Genomic DNA, 26,440 nt, shown 5'->3' with positions numbered 1-26,440 from the left:
GAAGAAAGGAGGGCCTTGACCGCGTTGAAGGCCGCCGTCTCTCGATGACCCCAGGCCCAAGGCGTCTTAGTGCTAAGGAGTCGGTGAAGAGGCTCAGCCACTGTGGCTTTGTGGGGCAGGAACATGTTATAAAAGTTCAGCAGCCCCAGGAATGCCTGCAACTCCGTTTTGTTCTTTGGGGTGGGGGCCTGCTGGATAGCGCGGATCTTGGATGTGGTTGGATGAAGGCCGGAGGCATCGATAAGATAGCCCAGGAACTCTACCTGTGGAACGGCAATCTGGCACTTCTCCCTCTTTACCTTGAGCCCGGCCTCCTGGAACCTGGTCAGCACGGCACGGAGGCGCTCGAACAGCTGCTGGTGTGAGTCAGCAGACACCAAGACGTCATCAAAATATGGTACCACGCCAGGAAGCCCTTGCAGGAGACGCTCCATAAGGCTTTGGAAGATGCCAGGAGCCACACTCACCCCGAACTGCAACCGGCGGCAACGGAATGCCCCCCGGTGGGTGACGATCGTCTGGGCTTCAGCAGTGGCATCATCGACTGGCAGTTGTTGATAGGCTTGGGCAAGGTCCAGCTTAGCGAAGACCTTACCCTCACCCAGGGAATGCAGCAGGTGTTGGACAACAGGAACCGGATAAGCGTGCTGCGGAAGTGCCTTGTTGATCGTGCACTTGTAGTCAGCGCAGATTCTCACCGACCCATCTGGCTTGACAGGCGTGACGATGGGGGTTTCCCACTTTGCGTGGTCAACCGGCTCCAAAACTCCTTGGGCGATCAGTTTGTCCAGTTGTTCGTCCACCTTAGCCTTGAGCGCAAAGGGAACCCGGCGTGGCTTTAGCTTGATGGGGGCGACTTGTGGATCAAGGCTAAAGGAGATGGGCGTACCTGTATATTGTCCCAAGGTGCCGTCAAAAACCTCGGCAAAGTCTTTGACCAGACCCTCAGTCTCTGCGTTAGAGATGCAGTTGATGCCGGTGACTTCCAGGCCGAGGGCATCAAACCAGTCTAGCCCTAGGAGGCTTGGCCGCTGACCTTCGACCACCACCAACCGGAGCAGGCCCGAAAAATCCTTGAAGGCGATCCGGAACCGGCCAACGCCTACCACGGGAACGTCGTTTCCCTGGTAGTCTCTCAGGTGTACGCGGTGAGAGTCGAGTTGCCTTTTGGACACTCTGGGTACCAGTCTTTTGATGGTGCTCCATGACACGATGGACAGGGCAGACCCGGTGTCGATCTCCATGTCACATGGAGCTCCTTCAATGAGCACCGTGACGTTCAGCTTGCGTCGCGTAGGCGAGTTGGTTTGGCCAATCGTGGTTCCAGACGGGCAGCGGCAGTTGGTGAGAGCGAAACAACTTTCCTTGGCAGACTGGAGTGAAGACTTGGACTTGCGAGTCGATGAAGGGGGGGTGTCAGACGGAGCCGATCGGCAGACCTTAGCGATGTGGCCCCTTCTGGAACACTTCCTACAGATGGCGTCTCTGAATCGACACTTGGCACGGGAATGGTTGCCTCCGCAGCCAGCACATTCCGGTTGGCCCTTGGACTTCTGTTGGAACTTCCTGCGCTCCCGCTTTGTCTGGTGCACGTCATCGTCTTCACTGGAGGATGCCTCCTCACTGCTGGCCTCTTCATGATGCACCGGAACTGGCTCCCTAGCAAGACGCGGGCTGCTGGACTTGCGGATCTCCTGGGCGGAGCGTTCAGCAGCTTCTGAGGCCACAGCCTCCTCAATGGCTTTCTGTAGCGTGAGGTCTGGCTTGGCTAGGAGACGCCGTTGCAGATGGATGTCCCGGACCCCGCAGACGATTCGATCCATCAGGGCATCGTCTAAGTCTCGGAACTCACAGTGCATTGCGGCCTGTCGCAGGGCGGTGGTGTAGTTGTTGATTGACTCCCCCTCTGCCTGGTTCCGGTGGTAGAACGCATGGCGGGCAGCAATCTTGGACGGCTTCGGTGCGTAGTGGTTGCGGAGCTTCTCTTGGATCGTGTCCCATGGTGTTGCCTGGACTGCTTCAGGCGCAACCAATGCTCGGGCTGTCTCAAACACCTCAGGCCCACAGAGGCTGAGGAATAGGCCCCGCTTCCGATCCGTTGATACTGCTGTCAGCTCGTTGGCTTGGAGGTAGCAGTCGAACCGAGCGAGGTAGGAGTCCCATGATTCAGAGGCTGGCGCAAACGGCGGTAGAGGCACAAGTGAAGCCATGATTCCGATGCCGGCGTGAAGGGCGATGGATGGAACACAGTGCTCCAGCCAGAAGAGTCAGCTCTGAATTGGTTCTGCCCAGTGATTTCGCTCAGTGATTTCGCTCTGTGATTCAGCTCAGTTCAGAGGCTGGCCGCATCTGGCTGTGCTCTGATGTCCATCCATCCCACCTTCGTCGCCAGTGTTAAGTCGTGGGTTGACATAGCAGCCGGCACAGCGATTTCTTCAAGTAGCTCTTTTATTCTGGTAAGCTGAAATAGAACTGACTGCGAACAGCTCAGCCGGCCTGTATTTATAGGCAGCCGGCTGTCAACATTGTAACCACAACCCCAGAGTTCCCGCCTAAAATAACTGCCGCGGACCTGAGTGAAAACTATCTACAGACCTGAGTGAAAACTATATACAGTATCCCCCTGCTGGCCCAGGGTGAAACTACACTACATAACAAGCGGTTTAGCAGATTAGCGGCTATTAAAGGTTTAGCGGCTAAAAGGCTATTAGCGGCTTAGAAAAAGGGGGGAAAGCGGGAAAAAATCGGAACACTCGCAAGACGTTTTCGTCTTGCAAAGCAAGCCCATAGGGAAATTCGTCTTGTGAAGCAGCTCAAAAATGGAAAACCCTTTCGTCTAGCGGGTTTTCCGTCTTGTGAGGCATTCGTCTTGCGGGGCACCACTGTATAGTCATTGCGGCTCCCTCACCCCATCCCTGGACAATCTCATGCTTGCAGTGAGAAGTCATGTATGCCCTGCTGGTGCTGATTGGAGATCACACAATATTGTTTCCACACACAACTATGCTGTTGTGGTCTAATAATAGGGAACATTCCACAGTACCAGGAGGAAAAAATACAAGGTGACCTCACACCTCTCACTTACAAACGCTCACCACACACATACAGACCACAAACACACATGCATTTGTTTTTCATAGACATTCATGCCCATCCCGTTTCATTGCTTATGGCTGCGACTGCTGGCTTTTGGCAATATCTCATGAGAGATCCAGGAGATCTCACCTGAAGCTGCTTCTCCAGTGGCAGAAGATGTGAGCAGAGTGCCTACAGGGATGCCACCCCTTGGGATTCTGCGCTTTGCATATCTATAACCACACACACACATCATCTCTCTGCTCAAGTGGATCTCTCACTCTCCAACAGACCACACTCACAAACAGACCACACATCTCCCCTCTCTCTTTCTGACACAGGCTCCATATGCAAATCTCCCTCTCTTTCTGTCACACTAATGCATAGAGCATACTTAAGCACACTCTCACACACACCCAGAAGAGCCCCTCTGCGAGTGAACAAAGTGCCTGACCTTTTTTTTTTTGTTGTTCTTTAAAAAATCTTTTAAAATTGGTCCCCACTCATTTCAGATTGGTGACCCCTGCTAGTCATTTTGATGTAAGGTATAATACTGAATTGCAACTGACCTTGCAGACTTCAGGAAGTGTAACATTCTGGGTTACATTCTGCTATGGTCCATGCACACTAGTAGGCTGCCTGTACAGGACAAATCACCTAAGAACGTCTTTTTAAAAACATGCATGGACATGGCAGGCTTTTCTTCAGCCACATCACCCATGCAAATTACCACCATAAAACTGTATTTGTGAAAGTTTTATGCAGTGATGTCCACAGGGCTGCACTGTGAATAATAACTTCAAACATGCAAGCCAGTCTTGCAACCTAACAGAATTATCATTACAATGATTATTTTCCAGAAGAGATTAAAGATATACAACCTGCATTTGCACTCTAAACCTGAATCTTGTTTTGTGTTCTTAACAAATGTACTCTTTCACAATACATTTATATTTGATGATGCTGTGACCAGATTAATTTCTAGATCCTGCTTTGCTGATCATTATCACCCCAGTTTTGTTTCATCTGCACTGGCTTCCAGGCAGTCTCCAGGCAAAATTAATAGTGCTGGTTCTTGCATATAACTGGCTTGTGACCGTATAGTGGAAGGACCCCCCCCTCAACAGTCCTATCCACTCATTGCGCTCAACATCAGGAAATCTGTTATGCATCCCACCACTTTAAGAAGCACAATTTGTGAGGACCTGGGACAGCTTCTTCCACTGTGGCATGCTGGTAATGGGACTCCCTATCTGCACAGGTGTGGTTGCTCCCCTCTTTTAAGGTTCAGAAATGATAATAAGACCATGTTATACAGCTAAGCTTTGAACACACATTAAAATTCTCTACCTTTTTAGGCCGATTACACATCGCTCCTGGTTTTTAATGCATGAAGTCTACTAATTTCTGGCCGATTGCTTAATGCCTGCTAATGATTAGGGTTATGATGAATAATACTAAATTAAATAGACTTTGTTTTGATATAACAAGGTACTTCTTATTTTCTAAAGCAAGAATTCATAGAATGATCACTTAATATGGATGAGGTTTAAATAGTAAGATGCTTAGAATATGGATTATTGCTTTGTAAATGAAAAACATACAAAGTCCATGAGAATCTTTTCTTTTAAAGCAATCCAAGACTAAAGTCAGCCCACCTTTGCTTTTAAGTATATTTACAGGTAAAACCTGAACATGATAGAGGTCAGCACAGGAGTTTCAGCATAAAAACAAAACAAGACACTTTGCATAGCAGAAGTGATTTCAGACACAGCTGACTCTTGTCTTTAATGAAGCAAACATGAAAGTCTAGTGTGGGCCTGTGACTCCGACGACTTCATGAGTCTCTGCCAATTTGTTCAAACCAAACTAATTATCTGGCAGGACTCCTGCATACCATAGTAGTTAAAGAAACCATAATTGCTTCCTAAAAATTATCACAGGGCTCAAGTGATGAATGTTTGTAGGCTTCTTCTCGGCAGAATCCACACTTCTGAAAACTTGGTTTTAAAAACTGAAAGTGTCATTTAGTTAGTATGTATAGCCTGTCAGCAAATGCAATATAATATAATGAAAGTCTTATAATGGAATCCCTAACGGACTGTCCAACTGGCCAAAATAATTACATTCTCTAATCTTTTGATATATCCGCTGTATGTTTCATTTCATTTTCATTTCACTTTTAATTTGCATGCCGCCTTTCTATATTACTATGCACAAGGCGGTTTACAAGCTGAAGAAACAAAACAGACAGCAAAGATCACATATGATCCAATACAAAAACATTCATAATAAAAACATAACTTTAAAATAAACAACCAACTGTATATCAAATAAAGAAATATTCAATAATCCATTAGAATATAATAGTAAACAGTAAAATCAAATACCATCAAATAATGTGACACCTATTAAAAAGCAATAAAGTAGTGGGCAGTGATAAAGAGCTAGTTGCCAAAGTATAAATTGCCAAAGCTGAACTTTAGTTGGCCACTGAGTGGGAGCCAACACAGGAAGTAAGCCAAAATGAGCCAGCGGAGAGCACCATGGCCCAAGCAATGTTGTAGCCTGAGCAGGGTGTGAGGAGCAGATATAATACCTTCACATCCTTCATTACTAGAGAGATATTCCAGACTAAGGTTGTGGGCAGGGCTTTTTTCCCAGCTGGAATGCCCCGGAACGGCATTCCAGCACCTCTCAGAGAGGGGTACTGCTGAGCAAGTGGGGCAGGCTGCCTCTTTTCCCAATCTCCACCATCCCCACCTGCACAATCCCTCCAGACGTGTGAAGGTGACTGAGGGACCTCCGCAAATGGAGGGTGACAGAGGCTGCCTCTGGCTCACAAGGAGACACCCCCCCCCAGCCAGAAGATATTGTCTCTGGGCTTTGGATGGGTCTTCTCGGGGAGGTGAGTTCTGACACCTTTGGAGCTAGAAAAAAGCTTTGGTTGTGGGGGTTCATTACACATGAACAGGGAACTAACTACTTTAGCCCTGGCAGCTCCTGCAATAAATACGAAGAAGTGGTCTTGTTTTGGATTTCTTAATATTAGGAAGAGTCAGACAGGACATGTAAAAGTGTCTCTACAATTTAAGGCACATAAATTACTATGAGTATTAAATTACTTAAACTGAGGTAACACACAGTACTTTTTTAAAAAATGAGGATATTACATAAACAATATTGGGCAACCTGAAAATTGTAGCTGTTTCACAGCTCAATACTTGATACTTGTGACACCAGCAAAATAATAATAATAATAATAATAATAATAATAATAATAATAATAATAATAATATGCTCAGGATAGCACAAATATCTGTAGTAGGTATTTCCAATCTCTGAAATTCTTAAGAAAGAAGAGATTCCTCATTACACCCCACCAACGAACTCAGCAGCTAGAAGTCAATGCCCCCACGTTTTCCCACTCTCATTCTTTGAAGATTTTGGCTTTCATGTTTTGGGCCAAGCTTTCTAATCTTGAAACCTTCTATTTCTGCTGTATTATAGCCCCATATTCTGTTTAATTATTTTTTATACATGCCAAATTAACAAGGAAGTTTGACTATGCTGTTTTCACCAGCCAAAGCCAACAAGGAGAAAAGGCAACTGATACAAAGAATGACGGCTGGAATAATCTATTGCATATGTTAGGGGAGATATTGTTCTAATTGTTTTGAGTTGAGGTGGATGATTATTAATTTTTAAATGGTCAACTAGCTTAGAGGTCTTTTGTTCTAGTAAGTAGTATACATGTTTTATTAATCAAATAAATAAATAAATAAATAAATAAATAATCTTAATCAGTACCAAATGTCCTTCAGGGGGTAATCTATGAATCTTGAGTGGGCATTCAGAAAGTACGATTGTACCTACCTGAATTGTAAGTTTTTAATTCCCAATGAAAGGTCAGCAGATTGGGTCTTGGTTCCACCCACAGGTTGCAGGCAGGCAACAACCTTTTGGGATGCAAGACTCCCAGGATTCAGTTTGTGAACTCACAAAGCTTGAGAAAGGACAGGAGTTATAGAAGGAAAATCAAATTCTACGCCTGAGACATACAGAGAAAGGAGAAAGGAGAGCGAAAATGATAGGTACTGCAGTCTGTCTTAAGGGCAGATGCTGCCCCTTTCATTGGGAATAGCAAACTACAATTAAGGAAGGAACAATCATACTTTTTCCCATTTCAGTAATGAGAGGTCAGCAGATTGGGACATACCAGAGCTATCCCAATCTCAGGCAGGAGACAGGAAAGAGGACCTTTTGTAGGAGCCTCCGACCAAAGGCAGCTTCCACTGAAGTAAAGGCAATAGTGTCTTGTAAGGCGCTGGAGGAGGCCCAGATGTTCGCTCTGCAATGGAAGCATTAGTAGAGAATGCAGCAGAGGTGGCTGCAGAATGTGTAGAGTGAGCAGTGATGTGAGAAGGCATGGGAAGCCTTACAGGAAAGAGCAATGCAGGCTTTTATCCATCTGGCTAAGGTGGCAGAGGTTACCTTCTTCCCCAAGGAGAAGAGATGGAAGGACACGAAGAGAGATTCTGTTCACCTGAGCTCTTTGGTTTGAGCAATGTATATTTTTAAGGCTCTGTACATGTCCAGAGAATGCCAAGCCTTTTCTCTTGGATGCACTAGACAGGAGGGAAGAACAAGTTCTTGCTGCAAGTGGAAGCTAGAAGCGTCTTTAGAAAAGAAGGCTATCTTTGTGAAAGTTCAGAGGTGCTTGGATGTGGATACAGTGCCAAGTTCCAAAATTGTGTGCTGAAGTAAAACTAAAAATGTGACCTTGAAGTATAATAGTTTGAAGGAGACCTTCCACAGTGCTTTGAAGGGAGGCTTCTGTGGCTGGTCAGGGAACATTTTAAGGGTTGTCCCTCTAAGGAATCATTTCAAGAGTGGATGGGAGGAGAGGGAGAAAGTGAATGGTCATGACAGGATGGAGGAGAGAGCCACCACTTCTTGATAGTATTTGGGCAAAGGCCTCTACCGAGGCCATCCTGGAAACAGGAAAAGATAGTAGAAAATTCCAGTTTCTTGTAGGAACATCTTGTGGTCGTACACCAGAACCAAAAGGTTTTCTGGGTGGATTGGTATAAGTAGAGGGCCTCCTGGAGTGGAGTTTATCAGTGATGTCTGCAGGTAAGTCCAGCTTAGTTAGGTGTCACCATTCAAACTGCATGCAATCAGCTGGAACCACTCGGAATCTGGATCAAGAATCGGACCTTGAGAGAGAAGATTTGTCCTGTGAGGTGGAGTATTTGAGGGAACAAAGAGCAACGAGGCCAAATGGTGCAATGAGGTGGACTCTCACTTTCACTTCTGTGATCTTCTGAAGGACCCTCAGAATGATAGGAAGTGGAATGAAGGCATAGAAAAGTCCTGGTAGCCATGGGGAGAGCAGGGGATCCCATGCCTCCACTGATGGTGACTGGAATCTAGTAAAGAACCATGGAAGTGGATGATTTCTGCTAAGGCAAAGAGGTCCACATGGCACTGATTGAACTTAAGACAGAAGCTGTTGAAAAACTGCCAAATACAGTTGCCATTCTGCTTGGTCTATATTCCTGTGGCTCAGCCTGTCTGCTTTTGCGTTCAGGAGACTGGAGATGTGCTTGGCTGTGACTGACAGGACATTGTGTTCTGCCCAGCTGAGAAGGAGGGATGCTTCTGCCTGAAGCTCCCAAGACTGGGTGCTCCTTGTCTACTGATGCTGGATTTTGCTGTAGTGGAATTCATGCAGATTAGGACATTGCTGAGGTGGAGATGAGGAGCAAAGTGCTGTAGGGCTAGTCAAGCTGCTCAAAGCTCTAGCCGACTAATGTTCATTGATGCTTCTGCAGAAGACCATAGGCCTTGGATGTTTAGATCTCTACAGTGAGCTCCCTAACCCATCTGAGGCGATTGCTATTCTCAGGAGATTGCCAAAAAGAGAGCCCTTCTGCAGGTTGGATCACACTGTCCACTATCTCAAGACTTGGTGGATGTGGTGAGGGAGTTTGACATGCAGGTGTCTGCTCAATGTGATGACTTTCTGGTAGGGAAGCAGAGCCCATTAGAGAAGGAATGGTGTGGTGCTTTCCCCCCCAGAATGGTATGTGCTGCTGAGATGCACAGACCTAGAACTCGTGCCATAAACATGAGGTCCACTTTCTTGGATTTGATGAGGGTCCAAACCTCTGAGCCGATCTTTTTCACTTGTTCCAGAGAGAGACAAATTAAGGCGGCAGCAACAGAGGCAGCAGCAGCAAAAGTGGTGGAGGTGATTGGGCTGGGTTTGGTTAGGATTGTTGCTTGGCTTGCTCCTTGGTCTGTTAGGTTCATACTCTGTTTCTTCCTTGCAGATGAAAATTACAAAAGGACTGGTTGGGAGAGTATGGTGAATTAACGTCTATTAAATCTCTTGTCATCCCTCTTATGGTTTGTTAGGTTCATACTCTGTTTCTTCCTTGCAGATGAAAATTACAAAAGGACTGGTTGGGAGAGTATGGTGAGTTAACGTCTATTAAATCTCTTGTCATCCCTCTTATGGATAAGTAGCATCTTTTGCTTCAAGCAAGCTATCCTTTAAGATATTCTCTTCAAGCAGTGTAGTACCCATGTAGGGAGCTATTTAATCCTAGATGGGGGTGTCAGCATCCCAGTGCTCAAGCTATAGAGTATGCTTAGCCACAATGTCTGCTACCAGAGAGTGGGAAGCAAACTAGGTGGAATCCAATGTGGCATCTGCAATAAAGGCAGCTGACCAGTAGATCATAAGCAGCATTTGTCAAGTACGGCTTGGATCCTGATCTGGGTGGCAGAGGAGGTCATCAGTCCAGACTAGAGATGCTCTAGCAATAAGGTTGCTGTGCATGAAGAACAGATAAATAAGGAGGCACTTCAAGGGCACTGTGAATGACAAAGTCCAAGTGGCATTCTTTCCATCCTGAAGAAAGTAAAATCCTAGAAACTAAAGTGGAAACTGGACAGTCTACATTTGGAATCTTTAATAAGTCCATAACTCAGTACCAGGAGTGTAGAATTTGATATCAATGGACACTAGCTTCTTAACTTGGTGACTCTGGTGGGACTTAAACCCACAACCTTTGAATCACTGCACTATGCTAGAAGTCCAATGCACTATCTATTACACCACAAAACCTTGGTGGGGATTCCCATTCAGATTTGGACACATTCTTTAGTGGGGCCATAACTGGAAAACTAGTTAGAAGTTTTAGGTTCAGCTTGCACTACTGCTGCCTTGGAAGGAGTAAGAGGGGGTTAAAATTTAGAGCTAACTCCCTTCTTGTATTTTGGCAGGAAAAGACAAAGAGAGAAGGAAGTGAGTTAAAAACACCAGAGAAGGGGCTTGGGGACCAGCAGAACTGATGGAGAGCAAGCCAGTGAGGTAAATATATTTAAAGACCCAAGGAGACAGCAAAAGAATAGGAGCAAATGGAGATCTAGTTGCACTCCTTGAAGGTGGGAGCAAACTGAATCCTGGGAGCCCTACATCCCAAAATGTTGCTGCCTGCCTTCGACCTGTGGGTGGAGCCAAGACCCTTATCTGCAGACCTTTCTTTGCAGGAATGGGAAAACTTGCTGGGGTAAATAATGTTGGAGTTTTAGGTAGTTCCCTTCCCTCCTATCCAGAGGATAAAATCCTAGATGCTAGATTTCTCTGTTAGGCACTTAGTTAAGTGGAACCTAGCAAAGAAAAATCAAGCAGGAATGTCCATCACTACTTGGCAACCAAAACAAAAAATACAGCTCCATCATTTGCAATGAAACTAAGTATGCTTGCAGAAAGAAAACAACAAAGGGACCATTGTAATTGCTATGATAACAACAAGGCGAGAGAGAAATAGGTTTTCAAAAAAAGTATCAATTGGGCTAATATGAAAAAATGACACTTTTTAAAAAGAATCTTGTTTCCTTATCCTCGGAACTTTTTCCTTATCCTCGGAACTTCTTGTTTCCTTATCCTCGGAATACTGTACAGAGTCTGTTTTTGTCATTCGCCTCATTGTACTTACTCAACTATGCCTTTAGTTGTTGATTTGCTTGAGAAAAAGTGTGGCCTCTTGAGTGCAGTGGAAGCTTGAAGTCTGAGCTGTCTATTATTAACAAACCTAACATCAATGAGTTGACTGGAGGCCATCAGGTACAAGGGTTGTATAGAATGCATGGCAGAGATCACTGTATTGCATGCAGTACTTGTGAGAAGGATCTTCGTGGACCCACAAGCTTAACATGAGTCAACTGTGTGATGCAGCAGCAAAAAAGCTAACACTATTCTAGGCTGCATCAACAGAAGTCTAGTGTCCAGATCAAGGGAAGTAATAAAGGTAAAGGTAAAGGTAAAGGGACCCCTGACCATTAGGTCCAGTCGTGGCCGACTCTGGGGTTGTGGTGCTCATCTCACTTTATTGGCCGAAGGAGCCGGCGTACAGCTTCCGGGTCATGTGGCCAGCATGACTAAGCCGCTTCTGGCAAACCAGAGCAGCGCACAGAACGCCGTTTACCTTCCCGCCAGAGCGGTACCTATTTATCTACTTGCACTTTGACGTGCTTCAAACTGCTAGGTTGGCAGGAGCAGGGACCAAAGAATGGGAGCTCACCCCGTCACGGGGATTCGAATCGCCGACCTTCTGATCGGCAAGTCCAAGGCTCTGTGGCCCACAGCACCACCCATGTCCCAAAGAGAAGTAATAGTACCACTCTATTCTGCCTTGGTCAGACCACACCTGGAATACTGTGTCCAATTCTGGACACTACAATTTAAGAAGAATATTGACAAGCTGGAATGTGTGCAGAGGATGGCCACCAAGATGACCAAGGGTCTGGAAACCAAGCCTTATGAGGAAAGGTTGAAGGAGCCTGGTAAATAGAAGACTGAGAGGAGATATGATAGCCATCTTCAAATATCTAAAGGACTGTCATATGGAGGATGAGCAAGCTTATTTTTTCTTGCTTTGGAGGCTAGGACCTGAACCTATGGATTCAAGTTACAAGAAAGGAAATTCTGACTAAATACCAGAAGAACTTTCTGACAGTAAGAGCTGTTCGACAGTGGAACAGACTCCCATGAGAGGTAGTGGACTCATCTTCCTTGGATTTTTAAGCAGAGGGTGGATGGCCATCTGCCATGGATGATCTAGTTGAGATTCCGGCATTAGAGGGGGTTGGACTAGATAATTCCATGATATAATAAATATGTCTTACCTGGAGTTCTGTTTTTATGTCCTCGTTTTAAACTTTTTTTTTTTACTTGTGACTTTGGTGGCATTTAATGATAATGGCTGCCAGAATTGGATTATTCCAACATCTATGCCAGCACAAAATTCTAAATCATGGCATTGCATCTTCATTTCAGATGCACCAGGATGATGACACTATTTGGAATCAAAGCATTTGGATTGATTCATTTTACATAGCAATCCAGGCATAATGAGTTAGAAACTCTGAGCATTCCTTTGTAAAATGAATGGCCTTTGTGCAGTTATCTATTGTTTTGTAACAACCACTTTTGATTACTGCAATGCAGCGTATGTCGGAATGCCTTTGAAGAGCATTTAAATACTTCAGCTAATTCAGGACATACAGTGGTACCTCAGGTTACATACGCTTCAGGTTACAGACTCTGCTAACCCACAAATAGTACCTCGGGTTAAGAACTTTGTTTCAGGATGAGAACAGAAATCATGCTCTGGCGGTGAGGCGGCAGCTGGAGGCCCCATTAGCTAAAGTGGTGCTTCAGGTTAAGAATAGTTTCAGGTTAAGAACCGACCTCCGGAACGAATTAAGTACTTAACCCGAGGTACCACTGTAATTGTGATGTTGTTAACTTGGACCCTCATATCGAACATATATTGCAGATGCTTAAAGTTCTGCAGTGCCTTCCAGTGTATCTTCAGATGCAATTCAAAGTGCTGTTTTAAAGTCCTAAAAAGCCTGCAACAAAGATATCGGAAGGGCTGCTGGTCAGCCAGTTCTCAGATGGCTACAACAGAGAAGTCAAGTCAATAAAACTGCTCAGCTTAGTCATTCAGAAAGGAAGTGGCGCATCTGCTCTTAGGCCCTGACCATACTATTCCCACCATAAATGTGTTTTCTTTCCTAAACAGGGGAGAAGCATATTAAGACTCACAAAAGGGAATTTGTGCTTTTAAGAATTATGGAGTTTGTGGAGCTTCCACATAGGTTTTTTCTCCACCTTTCTATATTCAGGTAATAATAGGCAGACTAGCCCCATACCTTGTCTACACAACTTGACAGTCACTGAGCCGTTTTAGTCTACAGTGGTGCCCCGCAAGACGAATGCCTCGCAAGACGAAAAACCCGCTAGACGAAAGGGTTTTCCGTTTTTCGATGCGCTTCGCAAGACAAATTTCCCTATGGGCTTGCTTCGCAAGACGAAAACGTCTTGCGAGTCTTGTGATTTTTTCCCCTTTCCCCCTTTTTCTAAGCCGCTAAGCCGCTAATAGCCTTTTAGCCGCTAAGCCGCTAAGCCTTTAATAGCAGCTAAACCGCTAATAGCACTAATCCGCTAATAGGGTTGCTTCGCAAGACGAAAAAACCGCTAGACGAAGAGACTCGCGGAACGGATTATTTTCATCTTGCGAGGCACCACTGTACCTGTCATGTATGGTGAGCAAATAGGAACTCAGTAAGCCTCTTGGTTTTATGACTACCCTGAGACTGAAAAAATGATGCTTGCCAGACCACAATACAGTGAACTATGTTCAACTATGTTCCAGTCACAGACAGACAGAAGAAAAAAAAGGCATTTTATGAACCTAGTGAACAACAACTCTACGTATTTGATTCCTGTTTGGTATAGACACAGCAACCAGTTTCGGATTACTCAAAGCAGCACCTAGACACCAGAATTACAAGCAAGTATCAAAAGCTACCTGAGAAAGTATCACCAATACCATTCTGAAAATAAATGCAGTTCAAATATTTGTAACTCAACTTTATTCAAAGATCTAACCATATACATAGTTGATATATATATATATATATATATATCTAGCATATTTTATATGCTCAAACAGCTTCTTCACCATATGTCATGCATATGTGAGATGCAAAAGACACAATTCATACCCTGCATTACCTTTACTAGATAAAAGTTAAAAATTCTAACAAAAATAGAATGTTTCAACCTGCGCAATTAGTGCTGTAGAAAAAAGAGAGAGTGCATGATACAATTGAATTCGCAATGCCTTGCATTCCACAGAGGAGCGGCCTTACTTGTTTTCATTGCTGGCATCATAACGAGGCATGGGGTCAATATCATTACCATTGACATCAAAACTGGCATCTGGGTCCTGTAGTCAACAGAGAAGGGAAATGGAAAGAGAGATGGAAAAAGAATGAACTGCAGATCCTCATTAATTAGCCATTGACTCATCTGGCTCATACATTCCTCAGCAGGTTTCTACAGGAGTGTAATTAGGTTAACTAACATTCCTGTGGTTTTGTGGTTGCTGCATGGTTTAGGAAAGCAATACATGTTCTAAACCTGCAGGATTTATATATTATTTAAATTACTTCTGGAAAATTGAAGTTGCATTAATTATTATTTTTTTATAATTTATGAAAACTACTGTTTTAATCTAAGTAGTACTTAGTTGTGTAGTTTTAGTTATTTACTATATTTCAAATTTCTTTTCTTTATCAAAATCCTCTTTATCACAGTAATAAATAGTTTGTTCACAAACTTGAATTACATTATTCTTGTTTAAAGGGCAAGCAATTTAAATAATTCTAAGAGAACATTTTTTGCCTGAAGGAAACATTTCCATGCGTCAATAAAGAATTTAAACATACAACTTGAAAAATAAAGCCGTTTGGGGAAAGTGTATCTTTATTAACAGTAGCTACTAGATGACATATTTTTTTGTATCTTCAGGGAGCATATGCAACTTTTAATGGATGTGAAATGTGGTTTTGTCTTCTCCACATTTGCCTGTAGAAAACAATGTAAACATCTGTGTATCTTTGCAACTCTTGTTATTTGATGTGGTAGAATGATGAGGCAGATTAATCTTTATTTCACCTTCGTTCAAAACTAATTAGTCTATTGGCTTCAAGTGATTCTGTATAACATTGCCAAAATATATTCATTCACATATGTAATACAATTAAACATTAATGTCATTTTCTCTTATGTGAATTTTTTAGCTTAGGTAATAGGTAGCAAACGACGTGGAGAATTAAGTTGATCTGTTAAATTCATGAAGGACTTGAATGGGGTGGAGTTAGTAATCCCTGATTAATTTATGCTCAGTGAGAATCTAGAAATGTGTTAACTATTGAGATTCTAACCATGTCCTAATAATATATTCTAGCAGCAAGCTAAGGATAGTGCCGAACAGGAAGTGTAGCAGAAAATACCACCAGATACTTTTGAATACTGGAGTTTAGAGATATTATTGGTGCTTTGTTGGTATGGTAGCTGGACTCGCAGCAATCAAAACAGGGATCATGGCCCTGAACATAGATTATGTGTGAATTGTGCACCAATTCAGAATCCTGTTCATCAGCAACTCTGTCTGAAACAGGGCTGCCAACATTGCGGTAGTAGGCTGTGGCCTGGCGTAAGAGCCCTCTGGGTTAGAGGGCATGGATTGCGTGTGACTGATGCAGTGATTCAGAATATTGCTCACCTGAAAAGTACACCAAATATGGCCACATAGCAAAAGACCAAGACGAGATTAATTATTGAAACAACACAGCAAATCCATTACATTTGAGCTTGTTTGTGTAGGGCAAGACCAGATTCGGTTTACTGATAGGTAAAATTTCAGCAGTTAGTGGTGCCCATGTCTCAGATACATGGCTTGCAAAATGAAAATTGTAAGTTTCATTCTACTGAGTCTCCTGTACACCTTTCCAAGAGGATACTGCAATTAAGAAGTATACAAATTGTTGAAATAAACAAATAAGCATAAAAGAATAAAACAGCTATCCAAAGCACTGTGGAGACTCACATAATTCTGCATCAAGTCTGGGTGGTTTCTTTCAATGCCATCATCCAAGATGGTGATCACAATATTCTTTCCAGTGTAGCCTCTCCTCCAAGCACCTACAATATTCATATCTGACTGACAGAGGTTTATATTATCGCTGCAGTGCTATAGGAAGAAAAACAAACAACAAGCAAAAAAAAGCAGGAAATTAGTTGCCAGTGCAATGCAAGGAAATATTAGCCTATTCATTAGTATAACCAATTTAATTATCCACAAATGAGCATATTGATTTAAACTGGAGAGACAGAAAATCAATGCCCTAATTAACAAACAGCAAGATAATTTGAAAGGGACGCTAAATGAAATGAAAATAGAGCTAGTTATTTCTTTTGAGATTGCTCATCATATCAGGGTATAGTTATTAGACCACTTAATTGTTATTATGGGCCTTTGGAAACCCCACAGCTCTTTTCTAAGCATTCCATAGTACAGTACATTTGATTGCTGGGGGGGCGAAAGAGGATTTGAATTTTCCAACACAACTGCATGTGGATAAAAGTAGACAAAACGCCTGCACAGAATAGCCATGGAAACACAAAAAATGCTTAGGGTGGGTGGGCAGGTTGGGGTGGGTGGGAAGGGAGAGGCTGTCTTATGGACTGTATAATCCCTGAAATAGCTGTCTGGAAACTTATCCAGATTCCTTTATATCTACAAAAAAAGAGTTCCTGGCATGTTTAGTGCAGCACCAGCAGGAGGGGAACAGCAGCTAAGAACCTGTAGCCAAAACAATTCCCCCCCCAAATAATTGCTACTTTAGGTGCTTATTGAAGAGCAGCTATGACAGAGCTTTTGTACACCAGTTTATGTTAAATGAAAAATGAACTGTTCTCTCTCATCTTTTCTTTGATTTGTATGGAGGAGGTGAGTTTATAAAGAAATGAGGCTGACATTTGGGAACCACGGAGAGTGTGAATCCTTTTAATGAGTGTCCTATTCAGGCCTTCCTCGGGAGTGGTGCTTTGCTCCAGCTTCCCTGGGCTCCATGAGAACAAGCAGGAAAGGGGGGAATAAATTCTTAGAACAAGTATCATAGCAACACATATTAGCCACAAGAGTTCTCAAAAGTTCATTCATTCCCCCCCCCCCCCGCCCAAATCAGTTCCCTTCTACTCCATGCAATCTATTAGTGCTTTGGAATTTGTAAAGGTGGCAAGTAGGTTGTTTTTTTTTAAAGTGCCATGTATTGGCCTTATTTCTATATTGCTTATTTCTATATTGTGTCCTAAATCTTTTCATCATTACCAATTTCACTATTTCATCTTTCGCCTCCCATTCTAATAATAATTTATACATTTTGAATTCAATTTCTCTATTCCTTCAAGCATTTTTTCCCCAAAATCAGAACTCATAATAAAACCTTTTAATAGATCCTTTTTAAAATACTCATTGGTGTGATAATATTGAAACCAATCTGATATCCATTCTCAGATTTCTTCAAACTTTTTCAATTTACATACATTTCCAGAAAAATATATCTCTATATTTACCCCACTTCTCCATCATATTTATTTTCTTTTGAGTACTGACTGGCTTCTATAGGTGATAACCATAAAGGTGTTTTCTTTTCCAATAAAGCTTAGTATCTAGTCTATATTCCATATATACTCCTTCTTCTGCAATGATTTTAAAATTCTTTGTGTATTTTTACCTTATCATACCACAAATAAGCATGCTATGCATAATGTTTCCCATAACATTCCAGGTCTAACAATCCTGTATTCTTTAACTCCTTTACCCAGATCATACAAGCTGCTTCATAGTACAGTGGTACCTCAGGTTAAGTACTTAATTCGTTCCAGAGGTCCATTCTTAACCTGAAGCTGTTCTTAACCTGAAGCTTCAGGTTACAGACTCCGCTAACCCAGAAATAGTGCTTCAGGTTAAGAACTTTGCTTCAGGTTGAGAACAGAAATCGTGCTCTGGCGGCGCGGCAGCAGCAGGAGGCCCCATTAGCAAAAGTGGTGCTTCAGGTTAAGAACAGTTTCACGTTAACAACGGACCTCTGGAACAAATTGAGTACTTAACCTGAGGTACCACTGTAGTTTTAAGTCTGGCAATGAGAATCCACCTCTTTTTTTTACAGCTGTTAAAATTTTAAATTTAATCCTTGGTTTTTTCCCCTGCCAGGTAAATTTTGATAACTCTTTTTGCTAGTAGTTTCCTTTCTTTCTCTTTTTTGTGTGTACAACCATTTTGCCTCAATGTATTTTTAAAACCCCGCTTTTTCTCATTTTTTAATTACTTTCGAAATCCCAATGCAATATGCTGAAGAGCAAGTTTTATAATAATAATAATAATAATAATAATAATAATAATAATAATAATAATAATAATAATAATAATTTATTATTTATACCCCGCCCATCTGGCTGGGCCTCCCCAGCCACTCTGGGCGGCTTCCATAAAAACCAAAAATACAGTAAAATATCACACGTTAAAAACTTCCCTGAACATGTTTCTGATTTGTAAACAAACAAGGCTGGGCTACTTAAATGACAGTCTGTCCAAGGCATTGCACAGTTTATAGCATAAAGATTTCAATTCTATTTCAAGATTCATTTTCAAGGTATTTTGACCCTGTCAGTCATAGTTTCTCGTAAACATAGCTGGTTATTCTCCCCCCCCCCCCAACTGCCATGCACTCAAAATATACTTTTTATCATTTATTTTTAACCTGTCCTTCACTAAAATTAATCCCATGGCAGGGTACAACATAAAATATAATACATAATCAAATAAAAAAATCTTTTAAAAAATCAAACTACTACAGTAATAAATTAAGATTGTATCAGAGCACCATGAGGTCAACAAAACATCTCCAGTCAACTAACCAGTTAGTTTGGCAAATAAAAAGATCCCTAAAACTCATCAGGGTTGGTGTCTATGGAAACTGTGAGAGTTGCTGCATATGTGGGGCTACCTTTGAAGGGGACTTGGAAGGTGACTAATCCAGAATGCAGCAGCTAGACTGGTGGCTGGGAGTGGCCTCCGGGACCATATAACACCAGTCGTAAAGGATCTTCACTAGCTCCCAGTATGTTTCCCGAGCAAAATTCAGTGTTGCTGCTGACCTTTACAACCCTACACGGCTTTGGCCCAGTATACCTGAAGGAACGTCTCCACCCCTATTGCTCAGCCCGGACACTGAGGTCCAGCACCGAGGGCCTTCTCTTGGCGGATTCCTCACTGCAAGAAGCCAAGTTACAGGGAACTAGGAAGAGGGCCTTCTTGGTAGTGGCACCCACCCTGTAGAACGCCCTCTCATCAGATGTCAAGGAAATAAACAAGTATCTGACTTTTAGAAGACATCTGAAGGCAGCCCTGTTTAGGGAAATTTTTAAAGACCAATGTTCTTATTATGTTATTAGATATGCTGTAAGCCGCCCAGAGTGGCTGGGGAAACCCAGCCAGATGGGCAAGGTATAAATATAATAATAATAATAATAATAATAATAATAATAATAATAATAATAATAGGCTTTATGTTAACCCAAGAAACCTATCTGGCCTTTGTATCTATTGCTGTCAAAACTAAAGAAAAGAATGCACTGACCAATGTCCAACCCACTCATAGGTTTTTCATCTCTTATCTTACAATAAAATAAATGACGAGTCCCTTTTATTCTTCTTCATCCAAAATATCCAATTGATCTGGCAGCTTTCTTCCATTTCTATTAACACTAAGAAATTAGCCCATAGGCAGCTCACTGAGGGAAATGACTCATAAGTTCTGTTATTTGGCTCAGACAAGCCATGTACCTTGGGCTGTAGAAAAGGGTGTGAGATTATAAACCCTATTCCTTTGAAAAGGTTTGGAAACCTGCCACAAGACAGCTTCTTTCTCCTTTAGTGATGTCAGCAGACTGTCCTTGCCTGAACTTTCTCTTCTCCAACAAGAGCAAAATCTTTACCATCACTGGTATGCCTTCCTTATATCTTCTTGTTCTTTGGCAATCACTCGTAGCCGAGTAAGATTGTCTTCCATAAACATGGTTTTAACAATGAGTTCGTAAGTGACTATGGAGGCCAATTCTGGATCCACACGTCCTTCCACAGTGGGGACATTGGTTTCTGGGCGGGAGTTGATAACGGTGTGGATTTGCCAAGCATGCCATCCTCTTTCACGTTTCTCCCTTGCATCCTGAGTTTGAGTGTCTTCAAAGCCCATGACACCTTTGGTAAAGGCTGTTCTCCAACTGGAGTGCTCGCAGGCCAGTGTTTCCCAGTTGTCAGTGTTTATACTACATTTTTTTTAGATTTGCCTTGAGACAGTCTTTAAACCTCTTTTGTCGACCACCAGCATTACGCTTTCCATTTTTAAGTTCGGAATAGAGCAGTTGCTTTGGTAGACGATAATCAGGCATCCACACAACATGACCAGTCCAACGAAGTTGAGGCTACGAGTGATTGCCAAAGATCACATGCAATGACATATATATGCTGTATATAAATGGCAGGGTGCTCTCAGCCTCTTTAAATTGTCTTGTGGGAAAGGTTGTATGAACTTGGGAAGCATGTTTTTCTTAGAAAAAAGTTGCCAGAACTGCCACCCTTCCGCCTGCGCCTGCCTACCTCTCTCGCTGCCCGCATCCTTACCCCCGACCTCCATGTGCCCTGCAAGCCCTTCTGCAGTGATCAGTTTCAGATCATGGTGGTGGGCTTCTCGATCGGAGCAAGAGGCAGGCAGGAGTGGGCAGATGCCATCAGGTCAGACTCAGCCAGCCACTGATGGGGGCGGATAAAGAAAGGGAGCAGGGGGGCGGAGAAGAAATAACCGTGCAGGAGGGGAGGACAAAGACAACAGGGAGCAGCGGATTGAGCAAGGGAGAGAACACGAGCAGGGAGAGGGGACTGGAGAGTGCAGGATTAGGAGGAGGGAGCAAGAGAGTGAGACGGGGGAGAGAAAAGAGGAGGGAGGGACAATACACACCTGGCGGGGAGGAGGTAGCGCAGGAGCAAAGCAGAACGAGGCACCCAAATATCCCTCCGTGAGAGAAAGGAGATGGCAGGGAGGGAGAAGGTAGAACTGTGTGTACCCACACATGCAGCGCTGCCGCTGCTGCCTGAGCCCAAACCGAAGGCACGTTCCCGGTCAAAGGTGATGCACACACAGCCCGGCTGTCACATGGCCTCCCTGAGGAGGAGGAGAAGGAGGAGCTGGAGGACCAGGAATGGCCTTAGATAAACAAGGAAGAGAATAACTGAATTGGAAAAACCTATAGGTCTGGGAAACAGCTGATCTTTGCCTCAAAAATAGCTCAAACTTTTGGATATATTGTCCACAATTTGCGTCAGTATGGCTTAGTGTGGCTCTAGACACTCTTCGATGATGGTATGGTGTATGACAGGTAACCATAATCAGTGCTGGACTTGGGGCTCTCAAATTCCAGCAGCGCCCTGTGTGACGCTAAAATTCAGCGCACAGCCCCACCTCTTGCACTCCATTCCACAGCACTGTTTTGGCGTCCCTGCGGAGCAACACCTAGTGCAACTGCCTTTGCCATTAGGCAGGACCGAATCTGAACTATCAGGTAAATTTTAAAAACACCATGAGCAAAATCTTTAAATTAACGAGATTATGTGATTTATTAAAAAAACAAAAGCAAAAAAACCTACCATATACTTCCATTGTCTAGTGAAATATTTAAAAAATAAACACTGAAATATATATCTCAAACTTTCCCAAGGTCAAAACTGTTGCAGTTCATGTGGCATACATGGAATTAATGTAACCTTTAATTATTACTTATTATTAAGGCAAATGAGTTGAACATGCTTTATATGCCAACTGAGGTATACAAATAATAATATAACAATTCAGCTGAACAGGGAAGCAAGGAATCAATATTAAAGAGTTGTTCATTTTAACTTACAAAGTTTCTCTCGGCCACAGAGCAATGAAATCAAGCTACAGAAAACCAGAGAATTTATCTCTACTGATGTAAATTAAGGGGCTTGTGAATCTTGTGGCACTAAAAATGCTAGGCCTGATCTAGGTTCTTTTGCCCATGAGACTTAGTGTGTAGTGGGGATTCTCACAAAATGCATTATAAGAATTCCCCTTCCATGTTAGGCATGCTGCTGCGTTGCTGTATGCTGCGTGTAGACACCTTGCCGTTATTTTATTGATTTAGTGTGCCCTTTGTCTTTTGATCTCAGAACAGATTACAAATCAATTCAAATACAAACAACCTAAAAGAGCTGATAATACCTACCTAGAAACAACTGAAGATAAGTAATAAAAACATTGAAGCAAAAGGCAAACAGTGAGGTCTTAATCTGGTACTGAAATGTCAGCAAAGTTTGCACCAGGCACAGCATTCTATAACTAGAGGACCACAGAGAAGACCCTCTCTCATATCATCTCCTGCTGTGGGACCATGAGAAGTGTCTTTCTCTCAGATCAAAGAGACATGGCAGGGTAATACAGGCAGATGCACTTCCTTTGATATTTGGGTCCCAAGTCATTTAGGTCTTCATGGGTCAACATCAGCATCTTAAATTCTAGCAAGAAGTGTACGGTCGTACCCTGGATTCTGAACGTCCTGGAACTCCCAACGTTTTAGCTCCCGAACGCCGCAAACCAGGAAGTGAGTGTTCCGGTTTTCGAATGTTCTTTTGGAACCCGACTGTCCGACAGGGCTTCCACAGCTTCCTGCAGTCAATCAGAAGCCGTGATTTGGTTTTTGAATGTTTTGGAGGTCGTACAGACTTCCAGAACGGATTCCATTCGACTTCCAAGGTACGACTGTATATGTATCCAAAGAACCTCTTTCAGGATTGGTGTCATATGGCAGTACTCTGACAACTGTATTCCGTACCAATTATAACTTCCAGGTGATTTAAGGACAAAGCTCCATGTAGAACACATTGCAATACTACAAACATGACAACACTAGAGTATGGCCAACCGTGGTCAGTAATCTCTATTCTGGAAGAGCTGAAGTTTGAAAAAGGCACTCCAAGACATGAAGGCCATCTGTATCTCTAGTGACCATTCTGGATCAAAGAGTACCTCCAGACAATGTACCTGCTCTTTCAGGGGAAGAACAACCCTACTGAGAACAGATGCTCTACCTGATTTCATCAAGCAGAATGAGGTTCTTTCTCAAGCACCTCAGCTATTCCCCTGAGCTCTTTAGCTGTTCCAGTCTTCCGGCAACAACATCCCAGCAGAGGCAATTGTTTGTTGCTGGCTTAGGCTGGAAGCTGTCTCATCTGGAAAAAAACTTCTCAGTATCCTAAATCATTGTGCTCTGGAACACTTAGTCATCGAACCGACCAGAGCGGAGGCAAGCCTGGACTTAAATCTTTTTATTTTTATTTTATTGAAAATTTTAATTAAATGTTGTAATAATCATAGCAAAAGTAAGTTTTGAGTCTGAAATTATTACAAAGAAGGATCGCCAGCATCCAAAAAACCGTAACAATGCATTCACAGCTTGTAATACCTTGCACTGCATAAGTGTAGCTTTCCAGAATGAGTGTTGAGAAAATGAGGGCTGCAAATCTCTCATGTGACAATTTTCCTATGTGAAAAAAGGGACTCCGATCTCATCTGACTTATCCTGCTGGATTTCACCTTGGGCTAAACTGCACTGATGTTATTTTCTCAGTTAGTGCTATGTGCCATATTTCATGGGTTGGTATATCGTCTACTGAGTGAAAAGCCTTTCTTGGATTTTCAAAAGTGCACGATCTCCAGTCAAGCAGCAATCAATAACTATTATAATCTCTTCATGGACCACATACTGTGTATGATTGTATCATATAAATGTTTAGAGCACACCTTTCACTAGTAATTTCTTGTAAATTTTAGAACTCCCAGTGTGTCTGCATTTGACTTTTAACTTTGCTATCCCCATAAGCAAATAATCTTTATCTGCCTCTCTGTGCCTCCAAAAATGTTATGTTTATCTTAAATATACTTCCCTAATAACTGATTTCATGGCATCCCATATCCCACATCCCATACAAGGTTAACATCCAGAGTACTATTCAAATAAAGGCATTCCTTTAACTTGGTTGACAATTTTTCTTGCTTTGACAATACTGAAGCATCCAATTGCCAAACTGGATTGTAAGACAATATGTTTCCCCACTTGGCCTCTACAGTAATGGCTGCATGATCCAAAATGAGCACGGTACCTATATATGTATTTTGTATCTCAGTGAGTTAGAGATGAGGATGTAATTAATTGACAAATACATATTGTATCCCATGGAATAGAACCTACTTTTATCAGTTGGGTGAAATTCCCTCCACAAATTGTACCTTGTGCAAAACCACGCAGCTTCTCATGTACTTTGAAATAATTATTTGTTTGGGCCACATACTGTGGCTCAGGTAAGCAGGCAATCACTCATGTGGCCCCGAAGAAATATGTTGCCACTGGAAACAGTGATATGTCTCTAAAATAAGACTGGTTAAAAAAATACTCTCTTATTTTTAAAACTGGCTAAATACAAAAAGTTTGTTTGATTGTGTTAGTGAAATATGGAGTAAAGTAGCTGTGTGTATAAAGAATACTTTGTCACTTTCTCATGATCTGTTTGAATAGTTAAACCTCACAGAAATGCTGCCTATAATAGATACGTCATTTGAACGATAATGAACAAAATGGTATTGTCATTCTAGAAAAAGGATACATGCAATTTATGGGAATGAAATAATTAAGAGCCTCACATAAATTATGTCTGTATTTATCAACAATTTCTGTTTATTAGGACTTTGGAGCCATTAAGGTGTATTGGTTAAATACTCATGTACCACTCTATTAATTTTTCTCTGCTGCAGCAGCAATGAGTATATAATGAGCTGCTGTACTTTGAAATACTTATGATATTCATACTAACAACTCTTAAGATGTGGTTACTGAGAATGCATACTGATCAGGAGCTAAACATCAATAAAGTCAGCAAATAAGTCTATGAGCTCAGTTTATTACACACTCTGCCATCATGATTTGCAATGCCTCAAGCAAACATGAAAAAGGAATATACTGGCCAAGGGTCAAAGAACTGTAAAACTAGTTCTATGGGCCAATGGGAGCTTTAGAGTTATTTTTCTCAAACAGTAGCTCCCCAACAATACTTCACAGCAAACAGAGGGGAGTTTCAGAAGCAACTTGTGACACCTCTCTTCTGAAAGCCTAAAAAGCTCTGTGAATCTGGACCAGTATTTTTCATTTAAAAGCCATACACAGTGCCAGTAGAATTCACAGGCATATCAACAGTGTAAACTGATGCTACGATAAGCTAAAGATCCATCACCCTTGACATTTCTTTCTCCCTTGCAGAGTTTAAGATGCTTGTGGCATTTTATTCAGCAGGTTCAGAAGCCAGTAAATAGAACTTTTGGCAGCTCCCTCCAGGAATTCAGTTCACATGCATTTTTTAAAAAAAACAACAAGAAGAATTCTTTTAAGAAACGTGTCCGTTCATACTCCTGAAATACATGTGAAAATGTTCATCATAAAACAAATTGAGCTTGGGAGACCTCTCGTAAGCTGCTTTTTCTAAGTGAACCAATAGCTGGGACGATAAAGTTTTATTTCAGCCAGAGCTAGGGCTCACCAAAGTTTACCAAGAACATGCTTTAATCTGCAATGCCAGGACACAAGAGCTAGCGTGTGTAAACATGTTACGTTGCTACACACGCTTTGCACACATTGACCTGACTCATACAACATGCTAAGTCAGGGGCTGCCAAACATTTGTGGGCAGTGGGTTGGATTATTTTCTCTGAAAGTAAAATCAATAGTCATAAGTGAAGTGTCCAACAATTACTGAAAGTCCACACCATGTCAGGGACTGGACAGAGCAGGAATGGTGGAGACTGCCTCCCAGCCTAACCCCTCCAGAGAAGAAGAAGACAGTTCAGAATTACAACAGGGGTTTGAGGGAGATCACAGCTCAGAGGCAGATGAGGGGGAAAGCTGGGAAATAATGGGAGGAGGAGGAGGAAGAGGAAGCACCAGGAGGGCAACAGAGGGTTTTTAGAAAGCATTGCAGACCCCATTCCCAGAACCTGGCGAGCCTTTAAAGTACAGTGGTGCCCCGCAAGACGAATGCCTCGCAAGACGAAAAACCCGCTAGACGAAAGAGTTTTCTGTTTTTCGATGCGCTTCGCAAGACAAATTTCCCTATGGGCTTGCTTCGCAAGACGAAAACGTCTTGCGAGTCTTGCGATTTTTTTCGCTCCCCCCCTTTTTCTAAGCCGCTAAGCCTTTAATAGCCGCTAAACCGCTAATAGCGCTAATCCGCTAATAGGGTTGCTTCGCAAGACGAAAAAACCGCTAGACGAAGAGACAAGCGGAACGGATTATTTTCGTCTTGCGAGGCAC

The 26,440-nt window shown here is 42.6% G+C and overlaps 1 protein-coding gene across 6 annotated transcripts in view; it reads right to left on the bottom strand.

Moving 5' to 3' along the window:
• PCSK5 (proprotein convertase subtilisin/kexin type 5) overlaps positions 1 to 26,440 on the bottom strand; it is a 163,458-nt gene that overhangs the window by 88,982 nt on the left and 48,036 nt on the right. For all 6 annotated transcript variants that reach the window (XM_083464824.1, XM_083464828.1, XM_083464825.1 and 3 more), the window contains exons 4-5: positions 16,053 to 16,196; positions 14,311 to 14,387 (exon numbers count right to left, since the gene is read on the bottom strand). In XM_083464824.1, the coding sequence (XP_083320950.1) occupies positions 14,311 to 14,387; positions 16,053 to 16,196 (221 nt within the window). The remainder of the gene's footprint in view (positions 1 to 14,310; positions 14,388 to 16,052; positions 16,197 to 26,440) is intronic.

Source organism: Podarcis liolepis (genome assembly GCF_965112155.1).
Source record: "Podarcis liolepis genome assembly, chromosome: 11".
In the NCBI taxonomy this organism is placed as follows: Eukaryota; Metazoa; Chordata; class Lepidosauria; order Squamata; family Lacertidae; genus Podarcis; species Podarcis liolepis.
The sequence above is the reverse complement of the archived record's forward strand: the minus strand, read 5'-3'. Positions and strand labels throughout refer to the sequence as shown.